Genomic DNA, 22,810 nt, shown 5'->3' with positions numbered 1-22,810 from the left:
TGTTGACATGGCATCACCGTAAAGAAAGGCTGGAGGGGAAGCAGCGATGCTGGATTTAACAGGTAAGCAATGCTGCTTTTATTATTTTATGCCGTTTCCACCCTGACCCAATTTTTTTCTGATTCCAGACAACCACTTTAAAAAGAAAGAGAACACTTAGATATTACTTAGGTAACCCACCCAAATATCTGTAGATCTGTATTCATAAACGTTGTTAATTAATCACCTTGCATATTTATAAAATAAATTATACATGCTGTATATAAAAATAAGATGCATTTCTGAAAACTCCATTTGCCCCGTTTTCCCCTTACCCAGCATACGCCATATCACAATAAATTAGGATTAGAAGGAAAACCCGCCTAATTTACCTGACTTGTCATACAGAGAAGATACATCCAACTAGTACAAATCTCGATCATGCAGCACCAGAAGGGTGAGGAACCTTGACCTCCTTCATTTTGGTAATGGGTGAAGGTCTTAACACTCATGAACCCTCCACTCTCCTTCCCAGACATTTTGGTAATGTTAGTTTGATTTTCCACTTTAAACACTGAATATTACATCCAACCACTTGAATACATGTCATCGGTTTTCTCCATGAACAGGTAAGAAAAAAGGGTGAACCAATTGAGACAGGTTACTGTGATCTGGCAGCCATGAGTCTACTGTGTATTGGCCAGCTTATAAGGAAATGCAGAATTTACAATTTACAAAAAGGCAAAATAACCTGAGAAGCGACAAAATGCTGGGATTAATGTCCAGTGTGTGCTTTCACGGATGGTCAGTTATCACATGTTATAGTGTCAGACATGTGCTGGTAGAGATTAAGGCTAGGGCTACACAGCGACTGCCTACATCAGGCAGAGACTCACCTGTGCATGGTCTTCATCTAAATAAAAGTGAGTGTGCTTGAGATTAAGGCTTCACAACACGGATCGTTGGATGCAAGATGTGCATCATGGCCAAATTCACTGTTTTGCCCTAGCCTAAAGAGAACGTATCATGGGGGATCACTATGTTTTTTTTTGTTTAATACCACCTTAAATGTAATAAAGTTTTAAAAAAAAAAAAAAAGCTTTATACAGTGGACACAGATCATGTAAATAAGCAGACAAAATTTCCCATAAACCCTAGCAGCTTACAGTAGAAAAACTGTCAGATTTCCTTGCTGTAAGTAACAAAAGTGCTGTCAGTGTATAGCAGATGTCACCAAACGTCACAGGTGTCATGAAGTTAGTCGGCTTATTTAAATATTCTGCGTGCGACATACGAAGCCTTTTTTTCCCTTTATATTTTTTCATTAGTTATATTTTGATTATTTTTTATTTATTTATTTTTAAGGCTAATGGATTTTCCATTAAAAACCATACTGACCCCTTCATAAGTCCTCGTTAAGGTATTACGTCTATAAACCCTGAGACCAAATACAATCTTTAGTTTGTAATTGTGTAAACAATCAAGAGGTGGCGGGCCTGTAGAGGAGAATGCAGCACACACAGCTGGTAACACTGCTAGAGTTTCACGCAGCGCGTAAATGAGATGCAGAACACACCATCAGCAAATAACTGGGACTTTTACTATTGATAACCTGTCCTCGGGATAGCTCATCAATAGTTGATCGGCGGGGGTGATCCAAGCTGATCACCTGATCCCAAGGGCCCGCTCTTAGTGCGGACAGCAGTCAACCAGTGACGTAACTTGAAGCTCCCGGGCCCCAGTGCAAACTCTGCAACAGGGCCCCCAACTATAATGCTTTATTTATAGTACTGGATTCCCTATATGGAGAAGAGAGGCCTTATGGGCCCCCCAAGGCTCCTGGGCCCGGGTGCAACCGCATCCCCTGCATCCACTATAGTTACACCCCTGCTGTCAACATTGCACAGGCTGGTTTAATACTACAAGCACAGCTACAACTGAATTCAATGGAAGCTATGCTTGTAGTATAAAGCCATGCCATGCCATTGCAATATAGACAGGGCTGTCATTTTCCAGTATTGGGATCAGCTGATCGATGAGAATCCTAAGTGGCAGACCCCTGCCAATCAACTACTGATGACCCATGCTGAAGATAAGCCATCAATAGCAAAAGCCATGGAGACCCTCTTTAAATTTTAAATGCACAAACATTGATGGCATATTGCTATAGATCGGTCATTAATGACCGATAGCTGGGAGTTCTTTTAGAGAAAAAAAAAGTGTTTTTTCAGGAGACGGCATGTTGGATCATAGCAGTCAACAGCCTACGCATAAGATTTCCAGAAAAATCAGAGTTGGCGCAGTGCGACTTCCTAGTACCGCACGGTTATGTTCACAGGACAGAATCTTTCCGCCTGGATTCTGCCTCAAAAACCATGGCTGAACCATGGAGGTCTGCCGTGAACACGCACATGGGTTTAGCACTTTTCAGTGAGCAAATAAGCATGTGTATTCCTCAATGAGGAGTCCGCATCAAGATGGGATATTTCACTCTTTTCTGCTCTCCGATTTCAAATCTGTGTGCAAATTAAAAGTAATGGATGGATTTCATGGTGATTCCATGTTAAAAAATGATGCGTGAAGAGACTCTACTAATGACAGTACGGATCTGCCGCCTGCGACCCCTGACAAATACGAGCAATAGGTCATCCATCTCTGTGCAGAAAAACAAACACCTCTGTTGTGCCTATATTTGAAGGTCTCCAAATGAGTAGTAATAAAGCCATATACTGTATAGTTGTATTACAGACATGCCACGCCACTTGTTCAAGCTCAAAAAATAGAAAATCATGTGAATATCAGAAAGCAGTCATTTAGAGCATTACCGAATGACATCTCTGGCAGATAATAAAAGAAATATCCACAGCACAAGTATATTGTATCCCAGAGAGTCACATTGCACAGAACCCAGAATGTCGGGTTTTACATTAAGGCAAATACATCGTACCTACAGTAAAATGCGGCCAAACAAACCACTAATCCAAAATGTTCACATTTTACAAAACAAGCAGGTCTTGTCAGTGTCAGGTCATTAAATGGTGTTCAGATGTTACGTTGGTATCTGCCAAATAATGAGATGGCTTCTCTCTGTTCTTCTGTATCTTGGGTTCGTTTGCAGGAGATCTCTGTAACCTTCCTCTGCATCTCCATTTTCATCACCTATGTCAAAAAGGTAAAAATAAGTAAAAATAAGCACATCAAATCCAAATAGTTACAGTATCTATAACTCATTACATACCAATTTTGAAGTTAATGTATCCTTCGCCTCCGCTCATCACCAGGATACTAGAGTTGCTTGTGATTTCACTGCCACCTGCTGGCAGTGAAGGGTTGATACAACCTGATGAGTGAACAGGTCTTCATTACTAATGCCAGCAGTATATGCTTTTTAGTACAACACCATCACTTCATGCTATGGGTAACACATTTGTAGAAAATACATTTTACACTATAAAATTCTAAAATAAAATCAATCCCAGCAATTTGTCCTTTAATTTCTTTTTTTACCCGTTAATCCTATTTTGTATTATTCTTCAATCAAAAAAGAGAAATATACAGCACAAACAAATCAGTGTGCGCGCCACAAGAGCAGACACATTTTCCCTTTTCCTTAGAAACCTGTCTGTAAGACCTGTGGTTCTGGCTAAAGGCCCATTTACACGCAGCGATGATTGCTCAAAAATCGCTCAAACGATAGTTAGAGTGACAGTTTTGAGCGATCATCTTTGCATAACTCTGTAGCTAAATAGCTACTTAAGAGTTATGCAGGCGGAGCGGGATACAGCCGCGATAGCTTGGAGAACAATACAGCTGTTTTTATATATAAACAGCTGCATTGTTCTTGGCACTTTCAGCCAGTGTTCCGCTGAGAACTGCCAGCTGGATTACAGCTGAAAGAATGCTAATCAGTACCGCCCGCTGAGAAATCAGGCAGTGCTGATAAAGCTCATCGCTAATTTCTAGCTGGCTAGAAATGAGCGATAAACGAAGAGGGCACGATGGCTGCACGTTTAGACGCAACGATTATCACTCATAGACGGCTTTTGAGCAATAATCGTTGTGTCTAAATGGGCCTTAAGGAAGAAGATTGCCTCCACAGCTCATAAGCAATAAGACACAAAGACCATTAAACCCTTCCCTAAGTCTAAGCTCCACCTGCTGAGCAGTTTAGCCAAGTTTGCGTGGAATTCAACTCATGCGTACATATCCTTAGGTTTATGTCTATTCTATTTGTGTGTCACAGTATCTCAGAGAAATAGGAATAGTAACATTTAAAAAGGATTTTCAACAAATAAAGGTGATTCACTGTATAATGAAGAATACTTTCTGTAACAATTCTTTAAATGGACACTAACTTTTCATACAACATATGCTCATCTAACAGCTTATACATATGTGCATCCTCAATCTTGTAACATACGAGTAGTTATATTAACATTTTTCTTGTTTCACCACTGAAATTTAAGTCTGAAGTGGGTGCCACTAGGGGTCTCCCTTTAGGCACCTTTGCAATCCACTGCCTGTCATTGGGCATTTGGCTTCTCTAGAAATAGGAACACTGCTAGTTGCTACATGCACCAGAAAGGCAACATTCAGATACTGCCTTGCAGATGATTGAAGGAAGGCTATGCAAAGCAGCATCAGAAATGTGGAAGAGGAAGTCCTACCCAGTAGAGAACCTGGCAGAACGTCTGGCTTCTTAGGGCTCCCTCTTCCTCCACACACACCTGTAAGTGGACTGCAAACAGCGGGGCAGCAAAAAAACTGGAAAATCTACATAAAAACTTAATTGATAGAGCTCAAAGTGAGTGTCCAACACATTGGCTGCTGCACTGCTGCTGTTTGTCACCTTACATACAGAAAGTACAAGACAGCGCAGGATGTATATATGCAGCTTACTAATGCATACTATAGAGGCACAACCCTCTAAGCTACTAGAAGATGTAGATCAAGGTCCAATGTGTGATGGTGAAAGCACTTCTTTTTTTATTTTTTCACAAATTAAAAACCAGCAATACAATACGCGTTTCGGGGATGAACCCCTTCGTCAGCTCAGCTGGATAGGACAACAGGATGCCTGGGGGTGACACGATTCCAAAGGTGTATTGGATGTGTCAGAGGTCCTGTATGTGCAGGAGGACAGGGGAAAAAGAATGCTAAAGCTTTCACCATCACACATTAGACCTTGATCTACATCTTCTAGTAGCTTAGAGGGTTGGGCCTCCATACCAGTTTTTTTCACATCCTTTTCGCCATTCTTCAAATGACCACTGATGGAGGGGCAAGTGGCATGACCCAGTCCATCAGTGCCTCCCCTGACCCACACGCCACACCAGTTTCCTTCCTGGATGTAGGTCCAAATGAACAGGAAAGTGGTGCAGATGCAGAGCTTGGGAAGTGCTGAAAGACAGAGTTCCAACGCATGCCCTCCATCAGCAGCCACTTTTACAATGTGGCGGTTGTGCGCTCCGCCAAGAAACCTGGTTGGTGAGGAAGAGGTTACTTAAAACGCTGCAGAATTTGTGTAGCATATACAGTAGTAAATTGCCTAAACACACATCCTACCCGGCCCTGTACTTTACATATGTAAAGAGACCAACCTCTTTAAGGGAAGAAGAGTTCTTGAAAATCAAGAAGAACTGATACAGAAAGCTATAATTCATCATATCACAAATATGGAACAAGTCACATTTTATTAAATATTTCTTAACTCCTTCCCACAAAATGACGTGGGGATGGGAGGTGCTTTATCCACAACCCAATGTACAGTTACATCATAAACTGTCAGAGTCTCAAATGACCGTTCTGGACGGAGGGCAGAGCTCATCAGCACAAGAGCAATCACAACAGTGTGGTATTGGCAATCGTAACTAGCCAGTTACAAAGTCTTGGGCTGGCATTCCAACCATCCCCAGTTCAGACAACCTAATTTCTGCTTGTCAGCTTCTCAGAATTGGTTTGTGTAGGAGAAGAGCCCCCCCGGAGGGGATAAGTATGTGGAAATAATAAAGATTTCCCCAAATCACCTGATTGCCGTCCACTGACCTATTGACTACCTACATCGATCAAGTGTTGCGGTCTCCTTCAGTTGCCTGCCGCTCCTACACTCATTTATTTTAAAAAACAAAATTAAAAGGATCTTCATTTTTTTGGATCCGGTCATATAGCGGAATTCAACGCATCAATCAGTGCGTGGATTCAGCCCTGTCAATGGGCAAAATCCATGTGAAGAATTCTGGTGTTTTTCCACATACAGAAATGACAGGGCTAAATCCGTATGCAGATCCGCGCTAAAAACAGCTTTCATATTGAATAGGCAACTCCAATGTTGCAAAAGAATTGACTTTGTGTTCAACCATCCGCATTAGTATGTGCCCCGTCTATGTATCCCCAATGTCTCTCATTGCCATGAGAATCTACAATCAGGCAGAACTTAGAAGTCTTCTATATGGTTTCTTAGCTTTTTGAGGCCCTGCTTTTTATATATAGTCCTAGATGGCATCGGTCCTTACCCTATAGGTCATACAAAAACATTAAAGAGCACACTCTCACCTTCCTACTAATCCATAATTAAAGATTTGTGTGTAGAAGAAAATCTTTTGAGGGCCACTCCGGTGAAAACACATTTTTCCATCACTGCACCCCTCACCTGATTGCAACATAGATAGGAGATGTCCACAGTCTGAAAGTCACTTTCACATGAAAGTGGCGCAGCCTGCTGTCTAATACGCATCAGTCACCATCTTGATGTTGAGAACTTTCCCTGCTTTCTTTTTCCCTATTCTGTGCACACTATCCCATAATGCATCAGCACAACATCACATGACCAGCTAGAGACAGTACTCTCTCTGCCTGCTGGGAGGACACTGTACTTATTATTGCCTTCTATATTCACCTAAATAAGCTACAGACCATAGGTATATGGTCAGAAGGATGAGCTGTGACTTTCTACATTATAACTGTGTGACAGGAGTCTCTAATCATCAGCAGTAACTGTGAGAGCTAACGTGTTAGGATCTATCGCACAGGAATTAAACCAAGTAAATCTTGGTGGTCTGAATGAGCTCACATGATCACCTGAGGAAAAGGACTACAGGAAGTTTCAGGGAAAAAGGAGTAGCTAGCCAAAGTAATACTGGCCAACGTAATGTATATATACTGGGGAAAAAGAGGGGGTGGGGAGGGGCTAGCTACATAATTAATTTAAAACATGAATACAAAAAAAAAAAAAAAAAAAAATCACAAGAGTGGCCCTTTAACCCTTTCCAATCCAGTTTTGGATTCAGGGTTTCCTAGGGGGCTTTCTCTTTCTGCCATCATACAATGGCGCAGTCTGCTGGCTAGATCCAGTACTGCGGTATGGGATATGCTGAAGAGGCCCCCCGACAACAGAACAGCCAGGAATCTACAGTAAGAATATCCTGCCGGACGTCTTCTGACATCGGAGCTGTACAGCCTTCAATCAGAATGTCTTCAGACGTCAGACAGTGGATTGGAAAGGGTTAATGGTTACATACAACATTGACATGGTGCGAAAAAAAAGGGAAAAAAAACAAACAAACATTCTTATATATGTTTATGGTTACATTGAATTAACACAAATTTGAATCAAGTATCAAGAGAAGTAGATGTGGAATGTCAGAAGCAGCAGGACAACCAGCCAAGTGAAGACATTATATAGATTCTACAGCAGAAAATGTGGTAGGAAATTTTTAATGAAGATCTTTTAGAAAGTTTCTTAAGTCTTGCATTTAGGAAGCAAACGATCAATAAAAAATATAGAACACAGTTGTCCATCGCAATCTTCTGCTTACTTTCCCAGGTTAAATAGGAGAACAGACTCTTACCTGGAACACATGCAAAGAATTTAACAGAATCCCTGTGACCATGGAATGAGACTTGTGCATTCTCCAGGGAACAGTAAGGGCCCGTCTGATGTAAGTTATCTTTGTTTTCTTTTATTTCTTCCAACTGTTCATTTGTTTCTGCAAGTAGAATACATCCATTATAAAAAAGATCAATGAAACTGTTATAAGTGGAGGTAAAAATGAGAGTGGCCTTACTTTGTAAAACATTCAGGTCATAACAATGTATTGTACTGCATTTAAGTAAGAGGTTTACACTTTATGATATGCTTCGGCCAGTCTCACATCTGCGTTGGAATGTCCGGGCAGAGGTTCCAGATCCGGCTCAAAATCCCGGAAGAAAAAGCGCAGCATGCAGAGCTATTTCTTCCATCCAAAAGCCGGGCACCTGAACGGAAACCGAACGAACCCCAATATAGTCAATGGGGTCCATTCGGCACTGCTCAGTTCCATCCTGAGACGGAGCAATTTGGCTGCAGGGATTCCCCTTTCCTGTTCTCCAAACGGAGCAGGCAGGTGGAACCCCGGGCGCAGGTGTGAAAACACCCTCCCTTTGACATTCTTACAGCACCTGCACCTGCGTGTCCAACCTACCACCATTGTTTGGCTCAGTCTTCAGAGCTCAACAATGAAAATACCAGAACCACTAGATCCGCCACATGCACTTAGACTAGTGCCAAATGGAGCTTATTCGCTATAACGGGGTCCATTCGGCTTCTTATTTTCCAACTTGCACTTTCCTGGATGAAAATAGCGCTATTTCATCAGGGACTTTATGATAAATCTGGAACAGAGGTGCTGAACAGAACCAAAGCAAATGTGAACCCCGCCTTAGTCTTCAAGCATCTATCTGGCATCCCAGATAGTGATACATATTCCATTTGTCCAATCTGTTTTCATTTTTTTGTACATAGTCAGCTTAGGGCAATACTATGGGCGCTACTATCTCGCCTGACCTATAGAGACATGTTTTACAGCAGCTTTCAGAAATATAATAGAGAGGGCGAATAGATGAATTGTTTCCAAGGCCTATTGTGAATGGTGGATCCTAAATTATATACATCATTTCATGGTAATCCTGTCTGTGATGATAATGGGAGGACTACTGAAAAGGTCTCTCCATAAACAGAACGGTTATTAGGCTTAATGATCAGTGTGAAAACTGCAGGATTTTAGGATTATTTAAAATGTAGATTAAGATATTAAAAATAAGCAACTCTAAATAATGTTAACTGCAAAAAGGCAAGATAGCCGTCCCCATAGCCATGAGTGTCACTGCAGCTGCTGATGCCATGAAATACCTTGGACAATGTCTAACCTATGAAATGACATAAATGAATAAAGTGCATTAAAGGTGCACTTGGTAACAGCATTATCAAGCAAACATAGCAGAAAGCACAGGGGAGCTTGCTGCTGGATACTTGGGTCAAGGAAGCCATTGCCAGGGCTGTCTGCTAATGGAGTGAGTAAAAGGAGTGTGGAGCATGGGTATTCACGCTGCTGGAGCTCCGAAGGGAAGAGGGCTTTGATAGCTTTCTACATTACAATTTGATTTTTCTGTTTAGCCCACTGATGAGTGCTTAGACTGGATACAATTGTAGAATACTTTAAGCCTTGGGAAATATTAGGTCTTTCTATGTATGCAGATGCTGCTTAGGACAGGATCTGGATGGCTGAATACAGTGTCTGACTGTTCCGGTGCCTTAGCCTTATCACAATGCTCGAGGCACACAGATTGCAGCTAGAAATAGTCTTACCTTTGGAGAAAGGAATGGAAATAATGACACCGCAGGAAGTTCCGACCCACAAGCGCTCACAGAATACTGACAGTGCAGAGACTTGTGACATTGACATAAAGTTGCTAGAACCTGCAAAGAATTTCTTGGATTTTATTTTTTCCACACTGTTATATTAATGATCAATAGTAGGTTTACTATATGCACATAATATCTGTCATAAAATAAATTTTAACAATCATTCAGGCAGTATACTACACATGGAATGCTATGAAAAAAAATCAGTAAAAAAAAATAAAAAAATCCAGGTATTGTAGAAGGCTAAGAGCCAGACTTCAGGTAACAAGGTTTCCCAAAGAGTAATGATCATAGCCAAAGGGGCACAACACTCAGCTGATTGTTTTTGCCTCTTTGTTTTAATGATCGATGGGGTCTCCGCACCCAGATCCCCACCAATCATAACTTCTGACAGGTGTCTATGACATCTCGTAAGTTTTCTAAAAATGAAGATTACTGTTTAAATGGAGGACTACAGGAACCTGGGAAATTTCAAGAGCGGGTTTATTACTTAGAACTGTATGCACAATTGTACTTATGTTTTTTCCCTTAATTCTTTTCTTGTTTGTGTAATTGTAAAGAAGATGTACATTAGACCTCACAGAAATGCTTCGTGGGCTTATAACTTCACAAGTCTACAGGTCAAGTGTATTTATACAGATCACTCCAGTGTAACTCTATGCCTTCTAACGCCTTTAATAATTTAAAGCAGCAGTAAATGCTTCAGTGCACAAATCAGCTACTGCAGTACCATTCTGAGAAGTAATGGGGGTTGGTAATGCATCTGGACACCAAAAAAACCTCTTCGAAAATTGCACAAGCACATGCGACACGATAGCTAGGTGTTGGTAGCTTCTCTCACCCAACATTCTTTGAATGAAAGGCTCCAATTCCAGTTCTTGTAGAGGTTGCCCAGTCTCGGGATGGAACAGCCGTAGAATAGAATCCAAGCGGACAGATACCCACACACCATCTCTAGCAGCAGCAATGTGTCTTACTTGACTTTCGGGGCGATGTGTTGCTTCAAACCATATCTAGAGGTCAAAAAGCGCAAATTAAAATTGTATGCATTTTCAACCATTGCTACCGACTCGATACGTATGACCCACAATCCCAGCACAGGGCCTGAATGTGTTTATTGGGCACAAGCCTGTCACAATTTCCTAGTTTGAACTGGAAATCGCATTAGCAGGGCTAATAGCGATAGGACAAATGGAGCCCACCTTCCTTTGTCAGCACTGCGATTTACATTGATCACAATGCAAAAAAAGGTTAAAAGACCGGATTGTAAACTTTTCTCCCAGTCATTAGTGCTGGAGGGCGGCTGTTAATCACAGCCATCCTTCAGAAGATGATGCATAAGCAGAAAAGCGGCGTCCAGCATGAACATCATCATGTACAGGTACCTCTTCTGTGATGTACATATAAGTGATAAAGCGGGAATGGGTTACAGCAGCTTCAAAAGCCTTATGAAGACAAAATTATTGATAAGATTCCAGTAACTGCCACATGGTGGAGCTTCGCTACGCTTCCGATACCCATCCTATCATGGAGTTGAATATTCTATGCAATTCAAAGTCCGCAGTCTACTATGTGATTTAAAGTCGTACGTCTATGTATGGGTTTTGAAGCGCTGCATTAGTAAAACAGCTGAAAAAAGGGAAAAAATAGATTATACCTACCCGATAATCGGGTTTCCAGTAGTCTCCACGACAGCACCAATTGAGATTGCCTCCTCCTGGTAGGACAGGAACACACAGAGGTTAAAAGCTCCCCCCCTTCCCCACTTTCCTCAGTGAATTCTAACGAATTGCCGGGGTAGGAGCTCAACCTAAATTTTTTCCCCTAACCGGGTTTTTTTTTTTGCTTTGTTTTTTTTGGGGGGAAATTATATTCTATACTACTTTCTTAGGGGGGGAAGGTACGGGTGCTGTCGTGGAGACTACTGGAAACCCGATTATCGGGTAGGTATAATCTATTTTTTCCCCAGTCATCTCCACGACAGCACCAATTGAGACGTACCAACTAAAGTTTTCCTAGGGTGGGATTGCTGCCGAGAGGACTTTGCGGCCGAAGGCCATGTCCTCGTCCTGCTGCACTTTTACCCTATAGTGTTTAACGAACGTGTGGGGTTTCTTCCAGACTGCGGCCTTGCATATCTGCTCGACCGAGGCTGAGCTATGTTCGGCCCATGAGGATGCTACTGCCCTTGTAGAATGAGCTTTAAGAGCTAAAAGGGATTTCCTTCCCGAGGGCTTTATAGGACTCTATGATGGCTAGGCGGATCCACCTGGCTATGGAGCTTTTCGCTGCTTTGCTCCCTTTATTTGGGCCACTGAACTGGATGAACAGGTTGTCGTCCCATCTCCAGTGGCTTGTCGTCTCTATGTAGCCTAGGACTGCTCTCCTAACATCCAGGCAGCTTAGGGTTTTTTCCTTCCTCGTTTTTAGGTTTACTAAAAAATGAGGGGATTATTATGTCTTGGGACCTATGAAAATGTGATACCACTTTTGGCATAAAAGCCGGGTCCGTTTTAAATACTAATTTGGTGTCCGAAATTTTCAGGAACGGGTGGCGAATGGACAAGGCCTGCAGCTCGCTAACCCGCCTTGCGGAGGTGATGGCTACTAAGAAAATGGTCTTGATAGTAAGCATTTTTATGGGTAGTGCTTCGATCGGCTCGAATGGTACCGCTGTCATGGCCCTTAGAGCCCAATTAAGGTTCCAGTCTGGAAAAAGATTAATGGGCCTAGGTCGTAATCTAGTTGCTGCTGCTAGGAACCTGTTGACCCATCTGTTGTCTGCGAACTTTGTGTCACATATGGCGCTAAGGGCTGAGACCTGGACCTTCAGGGTGCTTGGAGAGAGGCCCATCTCTAGGCCCTCCTGCAAGAACTCTAAGATTAGAGGGATGTCCGGGATAGAATCTCCGCAATCCCTTCCCTGTCTCCATGAGGCAAACCTTCTCCAAACTTTCTGGTAGATAAGGTGGGTCGTCTTTTTTCTGCTGGACATTAACGTTTCTACTACCCTCTCTGAGAATCCCTTCTCTCTTAGTGAGGATTCCTCAAGAGCCATGCTGTTAAGTGGAGCTTGTCTAGGCTCGGATGGTTCAGTGGCCCCTGCGATAGAAGATCCGTCCAGGTAGGAAAGTTGACTGGGTCCTGGACGCTCAATGTTGCTAGAAGACCGAACCAGCTTCTCTTAGGCCAGAAGGGGGTCACCAGGATTAGTGTGCATACCTGGGTTCTGAAATGTTGTAAGACTCTGGGGATCAGCGGTATAGGAGGAAAGGCGTACGCCAGCCCCTCTCCCCAGTCTTGGCCTAGGGCGTCTACTGCTGTCGGACGATCTCCCGGCCGGAGGGAGAAGAAGTTGCTTACTTTGGCATTTTCCCTGGTTGCGAACAGGTCCAATTGTGGGGTCCCCCACCGGTTGGTCAGGATTCTGAACGCCTCCAGGGAGAGAGACCATTCTCCTGGGTCTATTTGCCTCCTGCTTAGAAAGTCCGCTTTTTGGTTTAGCGTCCCCTTCAAGTGGGTTGCTGTGATCGAAAGGATCCGGCCCTCTGCCCAGTGAAAAATTTTCTGTGCGATGTTTTGCAGGGCGGGAGATCTTGTGCCCCCTTGGTGTCGTATATGGGCGACCGTGGTGATATTGTCTGACAGTATCTTTATATGCCGGTTCCGTAGAGAGTTCCCTAACTGCTGTAGGACCTGCCATACGGCCTGTAGTTCCCTGTAATTTGAGGACTGTTCTTTCGTCCTTTGAGGCCAGGGGCCCTGAAAGAACTGGTTCCCCACATGCGCTCCCCATCCCCAGGCGCTTGCGTCCGTTGTGATGTGAGTGGCTGGGTTTTGTAGCCAATGAACCCCTCTCCGCAGGTTCTCTGGGGATGTCCACCAACGCAGGGATGTTTTTACCCTGCTTGGGATGTACATTCTTGTCCCTAGAGAGGACTGCCTCTTGTCCCACGTGGATAGGACTGAGGCTTGCAGGGCTCTGGTGTGAGCCTGGGCTCATGCCACTCCTGGAATGCATGACATCAAGCTTCCCAGGAGAGACATGGCTTCCCGAATTGTGCATAATCGTCTCCGTAGGAAGGTCTTGACTAACCGTCGGATTTTTTGTATTTTTTCCTCGGGTAGGCAGGAGCATTGCGATTCTGAGTTGAGCGTTATTCCCAGAAACGTCTTCTGCTTGTCGGGATCTAGGCTGGATTTTTCCCAGTTTATGATCCATCCTAAGGATTGGGGAAGTTCTATCACTATCCCCAGGTGTTCCATTAGGAGTTCTCTGGACTCTGCTATTATTAAAAGATCATCCAGGTAGGGTACTATTAGGACCGACTTCTTCCTCAGGTAGGCGGCTCCCTCTGCCATAATTTTGGTGAAGATTCTGGGTGCTGAGGAGATCCCGAAGGGCAGGCATCTGAATTGATGGTGCTCTATTCCTTTGCCCATATCCACTGCGAACCTTAGGTATTTCCGGGGCCCCTCGTGGATCGGTACGTGGAAATAAGCATCCTTTAAATCGATGGATGCCATGTAGGCTCCTTTGGGAATCAACTTTATCGTTGAGGCGATGGACTCCATCTTGAATTTTCTGTATCTGATGCAGGTGTTCAGAGGCTTCCTATATTCCTATATTTTTTAAATTTTCGCGCTCCTGCGCTAAGCCCCGCCCCCTCCGCCCCTGATGCAGACGCGATGACGTCATCGCGCTGGACACGTGACGCGGCGCCCCGCCCCCCCCGTCAAAGGGCTTCCTGGAGCGCCGCGCTGTAACTCTGCAGGGAGGAGGAGAGGGACTGAGGCTCCTGCTTTGTACCCCCCATGGGCCGCCGCGGGAGGAACCTGGCCTGGGGGTTACCACCCCATGTGGCATCCCGGGAGTTGTCTGGCTTGGAAGGGAGGACAGGCTGACCCACTGCCCTCCGATCCGCCTGTAAGTAATCCTGGCTGGTTTCTCCACCAGCTCCTCTCAGAGATCCTGCCTCCTGGCAGGACAGGAAGACACTGAGGAAAGTGGGGACGGGGGGGGGGGGGGGGGGGGGGGGGAGCTTTTAACCTCTCAGTATGTTCCTGTCCTACCAGGAGGAGGCAATCTCAATTGGTGCTGTCGTGGAGACGACTGGGGAAAATTAAATAAATCAACAAAGAATGTTGTATCCAAGTTTTTAGATAAAAATTACATTTAATTAATTTTAAGCTATTTACGAGGAAAGCAAGATTTTTCTGCTCCAGAACCAACAGAAAAAAAGTTGATAATTTACATGGGACAACCATCTTCTATGGCATGTGACATCGTTACACTCTTGGATTACTCCCAGAGTAATCTTTGACATCATAAAGTAAATCATGTGACCTGGTGGACTGCAGATGCATTGAACAAACTGAGCACCAGCAGACAGATCACACATCATCTGACCAAAAGTCTGAAGCAGATGTAACCTAGTTATTGGGAATTATTTGTCCATTAGTAGCAGCAAGCTGAACATTAATGCTGACTTGTAAAGTATTTTGTTGGTTCACTGCAGATTTGTTCAACCTAATATATTCTACCATCATCACTGTATACAGGCTTATAAATCATCATCAGATAGAGAAATGGCTTCTGACGCGTACATCCGTACTGCTTCTGCATCCATTTCAATGCTATCTGTGCAGGATAAATTGGATCAGTTATTGCACTGGGTGCTGCCATTTGGATGTTCTGTTTATACCCAGCTTTCGGATGCAGCAAAGCTAGCACACTCCGAGTATGCTCTGTTGAATTTCCTCCAATAATAATGAATAGCCAGAGCATGTGCTCCAGAAATGCTCCTGGCAATGATAAACAGGCAGAGCATGCTTGGAGTGCAATGATGAATACACCTATAGTAATATTATAAAATCCTTACTATACCATACTATAGAATTTACCGAGAGAGCTCTAATCTGAGTGTCCAATTCATACAAACTAAACATTTAATTCCGTCCAATACCAGATTTGGGATGGAGAACCCAGTAAATATATCTGTACGGATATTGTGTTACATTACTGCCGGTACATTATGTAAAGAGAGAGCACTACAGGGGGATTTTTTTAGAGGACATGTTTCAGTGAAGCTACTACCAAGTTTCATGTTGCACTAGTTATGTATAAATTCTCAATCCATTACACTAGAACTGTTAAAATGTTTATTAATACTAAAGTGATTTCTATAAAGTAACAGCAATAATTACTTTCATTTTGGCCATCCTTGGATCCATGACATATATCCTATTCCTGTAACCACACCACACTTCCCCAAGAACAGCTGCAGAACAGCGGATGGATTGCTGCGGCCTCCCCAAGTCCATAACTTTTGGGTTATCCAAATCCCAGTTCCTATCTGAATTAATGAGAAATTCATTTAGTAAAAAGGACAACATAAAAGCTTCATACTAATAGAGGATGCATACTGGAAGCCTTTGAATTTCTCAGTTTTACTTACCTGCATTCCTTTTAAAAATTGCAAGTGTCCCATCACCCAAAGTAGTTACTACTCGGTCCTTGTTATGCCTGTGATCAGGTATCAGAAGGAAGAATGTTAAGAGTCTTTATTAAACTTGTTGGCAGATTTATGAAAAACGGTTGTCCTCTATTTTATGGTGAATGTGTCAAACTGTACATGGACAATAAAATAAAGAGAAGGTGGGAGTTAGGTTTGCATAACCAAATTCAGGTTACTTTACCTCCTCTAAGTGAATGGGAGGTTCGGAAACAAGGTGGGGCAGTGAACTACCCTGTTTATGTAACTTAAATGGAAGCGATCACATCCCCACAAACTAAGTTCCGGTGCTGTTAGGGGAAGTGACAGGGAGCCGGGGGATGCATTTTTTATACTCGCCCACTCTCACGATCCAGCGGTGTCCCCCTCTGAAAAGAGTCAGGTTTTCGTGCCGTAATGACTTCAGAATCCTGTCTGTATGCTCTCCTATAGACTTGTATAGGGGAGCGTGTGCATGGGACTCTGAAGAGTCAGATTTTAATAGGTGACCGCGCTAGATTGCAAGACCAGGCAGAGTATAAAACAATAAAAAATGAAAATACCTCACCAAGCTCTCTGATACATCTAACAGCACCATGACTTAGTTTATGGTGCTGTGGGGATGCGACAGGTTCCCTTTCAGTGTTCCAGAAACAGCATAGATTGTTCTGCTACACCATTTGCGTAACTCCCATTGACTTCTATAGGATTTACGGAAACCGCATAGCAAAGCGCACTCAGCTGTTTTTGTCCTTCTGACATAGGTGAGACCTGCATCTATCAGACTTCCATGGCATATCCTGTGTATTCCATCCCACCCAACTGCTAAAGGGGCACACAAATGTACGTGTGTCACCTTGGATGCCATCTACCACTAAAAGACAGTAATAAAAAAGTAATATAGGCCACTTGTGAGGCTAGTCAATGTCTAAATGCTTAAATAGTGGGATGCCAGCCCAAAAGTGCAGGTAATTTCAATAGAGAGAGCAATTAATTACCATGAAATGCTTATGGAGCATGTCTCATCTCCCAAGGAAATGCCAAGATCTTATTGAAATCTAACGTACCCGATTATTGTTGTTTTTTCAGACATTTACCGCAGGTTGGGCCCCCCATCAAGCCCCACCCCCCTCTCTAGAGAAATATGGCCTCTTGACCCTGTCCCGGCTAACCTACTCTTACCCTGTGCCACATGCAGGCTGCCTGAGGTGGCCTCATTTTACAGAAACAGATGAGCAGATCTGATTTACAGGCTACAACAGCCTCTGTAAGGGACATCTCAAGCTGCTGCAGCCACTAATAGAGCTCAGTGCACAAGTGCCGAGGTCTGTACTTGGTTGCAGCAGCCTGTGATGTCCTTTTCACAGACTGGCTGTAGCTTGCAAAACACAGACCGGGCACAGAGGACAGAGCGGTGTTGTGGGAAATCCAGCAAGTTGGGAAAGCAGAGTATAATAGAAGGCTATTCTTTTATGATGTAGGGCACGTGTGCTTAAGAAAAAAATATATATATGTTGGATAACCCCATTAAACTTCTAATGAAAATGTCATTGCATTAAAAACAAGTGATTAGCACAAAAGTCTCTTACGTAATACTGTGAATTGCATCTTTAAGATGAACTTTCTGAAGACAGGTCCTCCATCCAGACACAGCCGAATGAATGAACAAACTGAATTAAAAACATACCAAAAGAAAAAAAACGGAGAACCGTAGTTGAGAAGCAAACAGAAAAAGTAACATATCAAATTAGAATAATCAATTAACACAACACCTGTATGGTAAAAAGAAGCGCAGATGAGGCCCTGGCATAATAAGGCACCACACATTTCTTTAACCCGGTAATGACACGGCCCTTATTTTTTTTGCATTTTCGTTTTTTTCCTCCCCCCTTTATAAAAATCGCAACTCCTTTATTTATCCATCGATGTCGCTGTATGAAGGCTTGTTTTTTGTGGGACGAGTTGTATTTTTCAATGGTGCTATTTAATGTACCATATAATGTACTGAAAAATTTCTAAAAGGTGTAAAATGAAAACAAAAAAAGGACATTCCACCATCTTTCTGCGTTTTTTTTCCCTACGGTGCACAAACTAACAAAAATAACATGATAACTTTATTCTATGGGTCAGTACGATCACTACGATACCAAACCTATGTAGGTTTTTTTATTTGGCCGTACTGTTATTTTTTTTCAAATACATTTAATTGTTTTAAATTATTTTCTGCCGCTATCTTCTGTGCGCAATGAATTTAATTTTTTTTTTACAAATTATTAAAACTTTATTGATCTTGTTTTACTTTTTTTTTTTAGTCCTCTAGGAGGCAACTTGCGATGCTTTGATCGCTCCTGCAGTATGATGTAATGCCATAGCATTACATCATAGACTGCCTGCCCAATTGCACTATCAAACCTCCCACATGGAGGGCTTGTTAGGCATTCTGTCATGGCAGCCCTGGGGACTTTCAGAAGGCCCCTGGCTGCCATGACATCCGGACAGCTCCCTGCGATCTCATCGCGGGGGGCCGTATGGGAACTCCAAACATCGTTTGGGGGATTCAAATGCCGCTGTCAGAATTGACAGCGCGTTTAAAGGGTTAACAGCTTTGATCAGCTGCGCGGCTGTAAGAAACAGCCTGCCCGCGGCGTTCAACGGGAGATCGCCGCACGATCTCCCTTAATACATAGCCTAACACTGCAGGATGTAAATGTACGCCCGCCCTGCAGCAGGAAGGGGTTAAAGGGGTTTTCCCACAACTTAAAAATTGCTTTGCAGCTGCTCTGTGCTTCCTGATTGGAGCACCTGTAACTGCTGCAGCCAATCACTGGCCTTAGCACTGACCTTCAATAGCCAGTGATTGGCTATGGAGTGTGTAGCAGTCCCAGGTCCGGGTCAGCAGCCAAGAGGAAACACAGAGTGACTGCAAAGCAATTTTAAGTTGTGGGTAGTCACCTTTATGGATCACTTAAAAGGATATTTGAATTAACATTTCAGTGGGCACATGTGTATTTTTGCAACCATTTTGTTCCGTTTTCATATGTACCCAATATAAAATATGCAGAATACAAATTGTATACAGTTGTGTGTCTACAGGCTGCAAACAATCCTGTGCGATCTGATCCTGCGACTCTTCCCATTTTCAAGGGTCTTTACGTTAGCAAGAAAAGGGACAGATGTTTTTTTGGACTTTGCTACCATAGAAACACAGAGATCTGCATTACATCCGTTTACATAAACCAATAAGATATTTTGAAATCAAGGCCAATTGCAAAGTTGCTTCAGTTTCTTTGTATACATGTTGGAATGCAAAAGAGCACAGAGTGCAGCGTGGAAAGAACCACCAGCCAAGCAGATGGCAGATTATGTGATGGTTTGGGCTCGGAATCCAACACAGTGTTCTAGAATTCTGACTTCACAGATAAACAGAGATTTCATAAAATACTTAGAAGACTAGAACGAGTGTGCTATTGTACAGGGAAAATACATTTAAATTTCCCTCTCACTGGAGGAGCATTAATGTGATATAATACGGTGGCATAAGTGACAGCAATAAAAATAAAGCAGCAGAGAAATCAATTTCTTTGCCCTGTTAGAGGCACAAAAAGGCAGAATCCAGATGTAACCCCTTGTATTATCTGTCCGAAATGCCAAAGAGCAAATCTGATCATTTGAAGGAAAAGGAGAAAAACAGATACAGTTATACTGACAGTACAACATTCAGCTTGAAGCTAGGACAAGGTCTTCATGAAGCCCTTTGTATCACACACATAAGACTATATACGCCCAAACTGCACATACCCCTGCCATTAGCACGTATATAGTCATCCACAGCCCATGCAGTCTATGGAGCAGGTCTGGGAGCGGAACCCCCTCCATACATGGTGGCTTTTACAGAAGATACCCACCGTCAACAGCTGCGATCAGAAAGAACTCTGATCGCTGCTATTAACCCTTTAATTACTGCTTCAAGTCTAAAAGTCCAAAATCAGAATTTGAATGGCTCACATGAGATGGGATCGCGGGGGTGCCATCTGGGTGCCTTGGGTCTTCTGAAGGTCCACAGGGCTGCCATGACTTTTTGCCTATTAAAGACTTGCCTGTATACAAACTTTAGGTCACCCCGCAGAAAAACAAGCTCTCAGACCATGAAGCCAAGAAACGCATTGTATTATAAGAGTTTACATAAATGCATGTTCCCCTATAAAACTGATAAAACATAGCATTGAAAAATCACTGCTCGGAGGGGGCCATAGGGTGAAGAGCTAAATAAACAGGAGGGGGAGTTATCCTCTCCACCCATGGTCTTCTTTAAGGGATAGTATACGTCTCCTCGCGACACTCTGGGACGCAGATAGGGATAATCACGGAAGGTCACCTCTGGAATGGTTAACAGAGCAGAAAAACTGGTCTGTTCCCTTTTGCCAGCTGTTGCAATTTCCTTGACCCTCTGTGCTTGAGTCACTGTGGGAGGGACAAGGATGCCGAATGTCTGCCAATTACTGACACTGAACTAGAATTGATCATCGTGGTGCCCATAGGCTGGGCATAGCCTATGTAGAAGGAGTTAGCTTTCTTAGTGGCAAGCAGCTTATATCCACTCTTTTTTGTGTCCCCCAATGAAAAGCACGAAAAATTATAAATTCAGCTAGTGAAATTTTTCAACAGCCTTTGAGGGTTCCAATAAGCATTTTATCTGTGAAACATGAGAAATACATTTAGACTGGATTCCTCCACCTAACACAGTAGCCAGAGGTATTATTTTATAATGTAGTAGTATTTTTTTAATTGCAGATTAAGAATATTTCTTAGTAGATAGCAGGGGTTGCTTCTAACCTTCCTTCCTGTGTCCCGAACCAAATAGTGGAATCTCTGTTGATATCTTTACAGGCTTCTTGCTCTTCTGCTCCATTCAGTTTGTGAGCTATAGAGGATACATAGAAAAAAAAAGAAGAAAATATAACAAACATATAGCTTAATCGGCCTCATATGAAACTGAAGCCTAAAAAAGAACAATTTGACTGTAAACCCCACTGAAGAGGTTACTGAAGTTACTCAGTACAAAGAAAATAACTTTACATTGCTATAGAATGCAGCAAATGGTTCTATTCTAGTATTTTAATAATTAAGAAATCAAAGATGGGATTGGTTAGTTTGCCAACTGGCTGATCCAAGAGTCAGGACCCTCCCCCTGGGGGGGTAACTGGGCCAATGTACTGTACTATATTCCAAACTTGATTCCTTTTTAAAATACTGTTGTGAGGAACCTTCTTTGTGCATTTCAAATATCTCAGACTTTATCTTAACTGGAGTCCAACTGAAGTACTACAGCTTTACAACAAAGCCAACCAATGAGAAACCATTGAAGTGATCGTATGTATTGTAGTAGTTTTACAAAGTATTTTGCCGTATTGGACAGCTAAAAAAAGTGACCTAAAACCAGCAAACTGGAGAGAAGAACAACTGCAGGTAATATACAACCCCCACCAGTTCTGGAAAGAATTTTGTCCCTAAACGGACAGGTCACTTTAAGGAACTTTATAATAAAAACACATATACATCAAATATATGGAAATGTATAGCTATACGCTTCCAGAACTTTTTTCCATTGATTGTAATAAAAAAATAAAAAAAAAAAAAAGAAGAAAACCTACATTTCTATGTTTTTGTGGGACAGCAAAGAATTGTATGCTGTGCTTTTCTATCCCACAAAAATAGATTACTAACGTAAGGGAGGTTAAATGAGTCAAAGGTATGCACTTTTGAACTACATTTCACCAATTCTAGTCAGTAGGTACGTCAACCAATACATTTTTTTGTTTAAAAAAGTATTCGCTTGAGGGCTGGCAGAAATGTGATGCGCCTTCCTGATGGAGGAGTTCTAGCGCAGCTCACTTTATAAGTGTTAAGAGCAACAAAACTTTGCTTCACAGAAAAAAGAAATAGAAATACCTGGCACATAGGCGACGCAGAGGACATGCACATTGTGGATTTCAAACTGATCCACAACATGGTTGGAAGACGTTGCATCTATCACCATGATCTCGCTGACAGAATGGGTACCCGAACAGATCCACGCTAAACTATTCAAGTTGGTACCCTGTCCACACAGGAAGTATTGAATATCAGCACATGGAAAAAAAAGAACAGTTTAAGCACACATTAACATATCTGCATCTATTCAAAAGGTCGGCTTATCAGCATTTGTTACGGATTCCTCTGTCTTAGAATAACTAATTTGGCAACTTCCCCTACAAGTTGACAGCTGATTGGTCATATCACCACTCATGCCCCAGACTTTAGACTTAAAGAGACATACCCCTTAGACTCGTTTACTTCTTAGTAACATTTTCTGAAAAACAGCTCAATATGACACTAAAGAACTAAGGCTACCTTCAAATCAGGTTTGTGAACTAAATTTAGAGTATGTGGTAAGAAAGCTCTTGGCGCATATGCCGAATTCATCCCTAAATCCGACAGGTGGTTAACGAGTGTCCATTTAACATACGATGGGTCACTATGTGTAGTCAGTCATTTTTTTGCTGTGAATAGTATAGTCGTCTGTATTATTCCATACAAAAAAATACAGCAAAAAGATGTATATTGCACAATATGTAGAACACAAGCAAATCTAATAACCGTTCCTGCAATAGCATAAGTA

The 22,810-nt window shown here is 42.6% G+C and overlaps 1 protein-coding gene across 1 annotated transcript in view; it reads right to left on the bottom strand.

The window, feature by feature from the left end:
• Positions 1 to 651: 651 nt before the first annotated feature.
• The window catches only part of LOC136632657 (C-Jun-amino-terminal kinase-interacting protein 4-like), an 82,340-nt gene continuing 60,181 nt past the window's right edge, over positions 652 to 22,810 (bottom strand). Inside the window, exons 18-27 of the mRNA XM_066607699.1 lie at positions 22,102 to 22,249; positions 20,986 to 21,073; positions 17,742 to 17,822; positions 16,117 to 16,184; positions 15,866 to 16,014; positions 10,500 to 10,671; positions 9,602 to 9,712; positions 7,827 to 7,964; positions 3,218 to 3,319; positions 652 to 3,138 (exon numbers count right to left, since the gene is read on the bottom strand). Coding sequence (XP_066463796.1) covers positions 3,029 to 3,138; positions 3,218 to 3,319; positions 7,827 to 7,964; positions 9,602 to 9,712; positions 10,500 to 10,671; positions 15,866 to 16,014; positions 16,117 to 16,184; positions 17,742 to 17,822; positions 20,986 to 21,073; positions 22,102 to 22,249 — 1,167 coding nt within the window. The 3' untranslated portion in view covers positions 652 to 3,028. The remainder of the gene's footprint in view (positions 3,139 to 3,217; positions 3,320 to 7,826; positions 7,965 to 9,601; positions 9,713 to 10,499; positions 10,672 to 15,865; positions 16,015 to 16,116; positions 16,185 to 17,741; positions 17,823 to 20,985; positions 21,074 to 22,101; positions 22,250 to 22,810) is intronic.

Source organism: Eleutherodactylus coqui, chromosome 6, assembly GCF_035609145.1.
Source record: "Eleutherodactylus coqui strain aEleCoq1 chromosome 6, aEleCoq1.hap1, whole genome shotgun sequence".
NCBI lineage: Eukaryota > Metazoa > Chordata > Amphibia > Anura > Eleutherodactylidae > Eleutherodactylus > Eleutherodactylus coqui.
The sequence above is the reverse complement of the archived record's forward strand: the minus strand, read 5'-3'. Positions and strand labels throughout refer to the sequence as shown.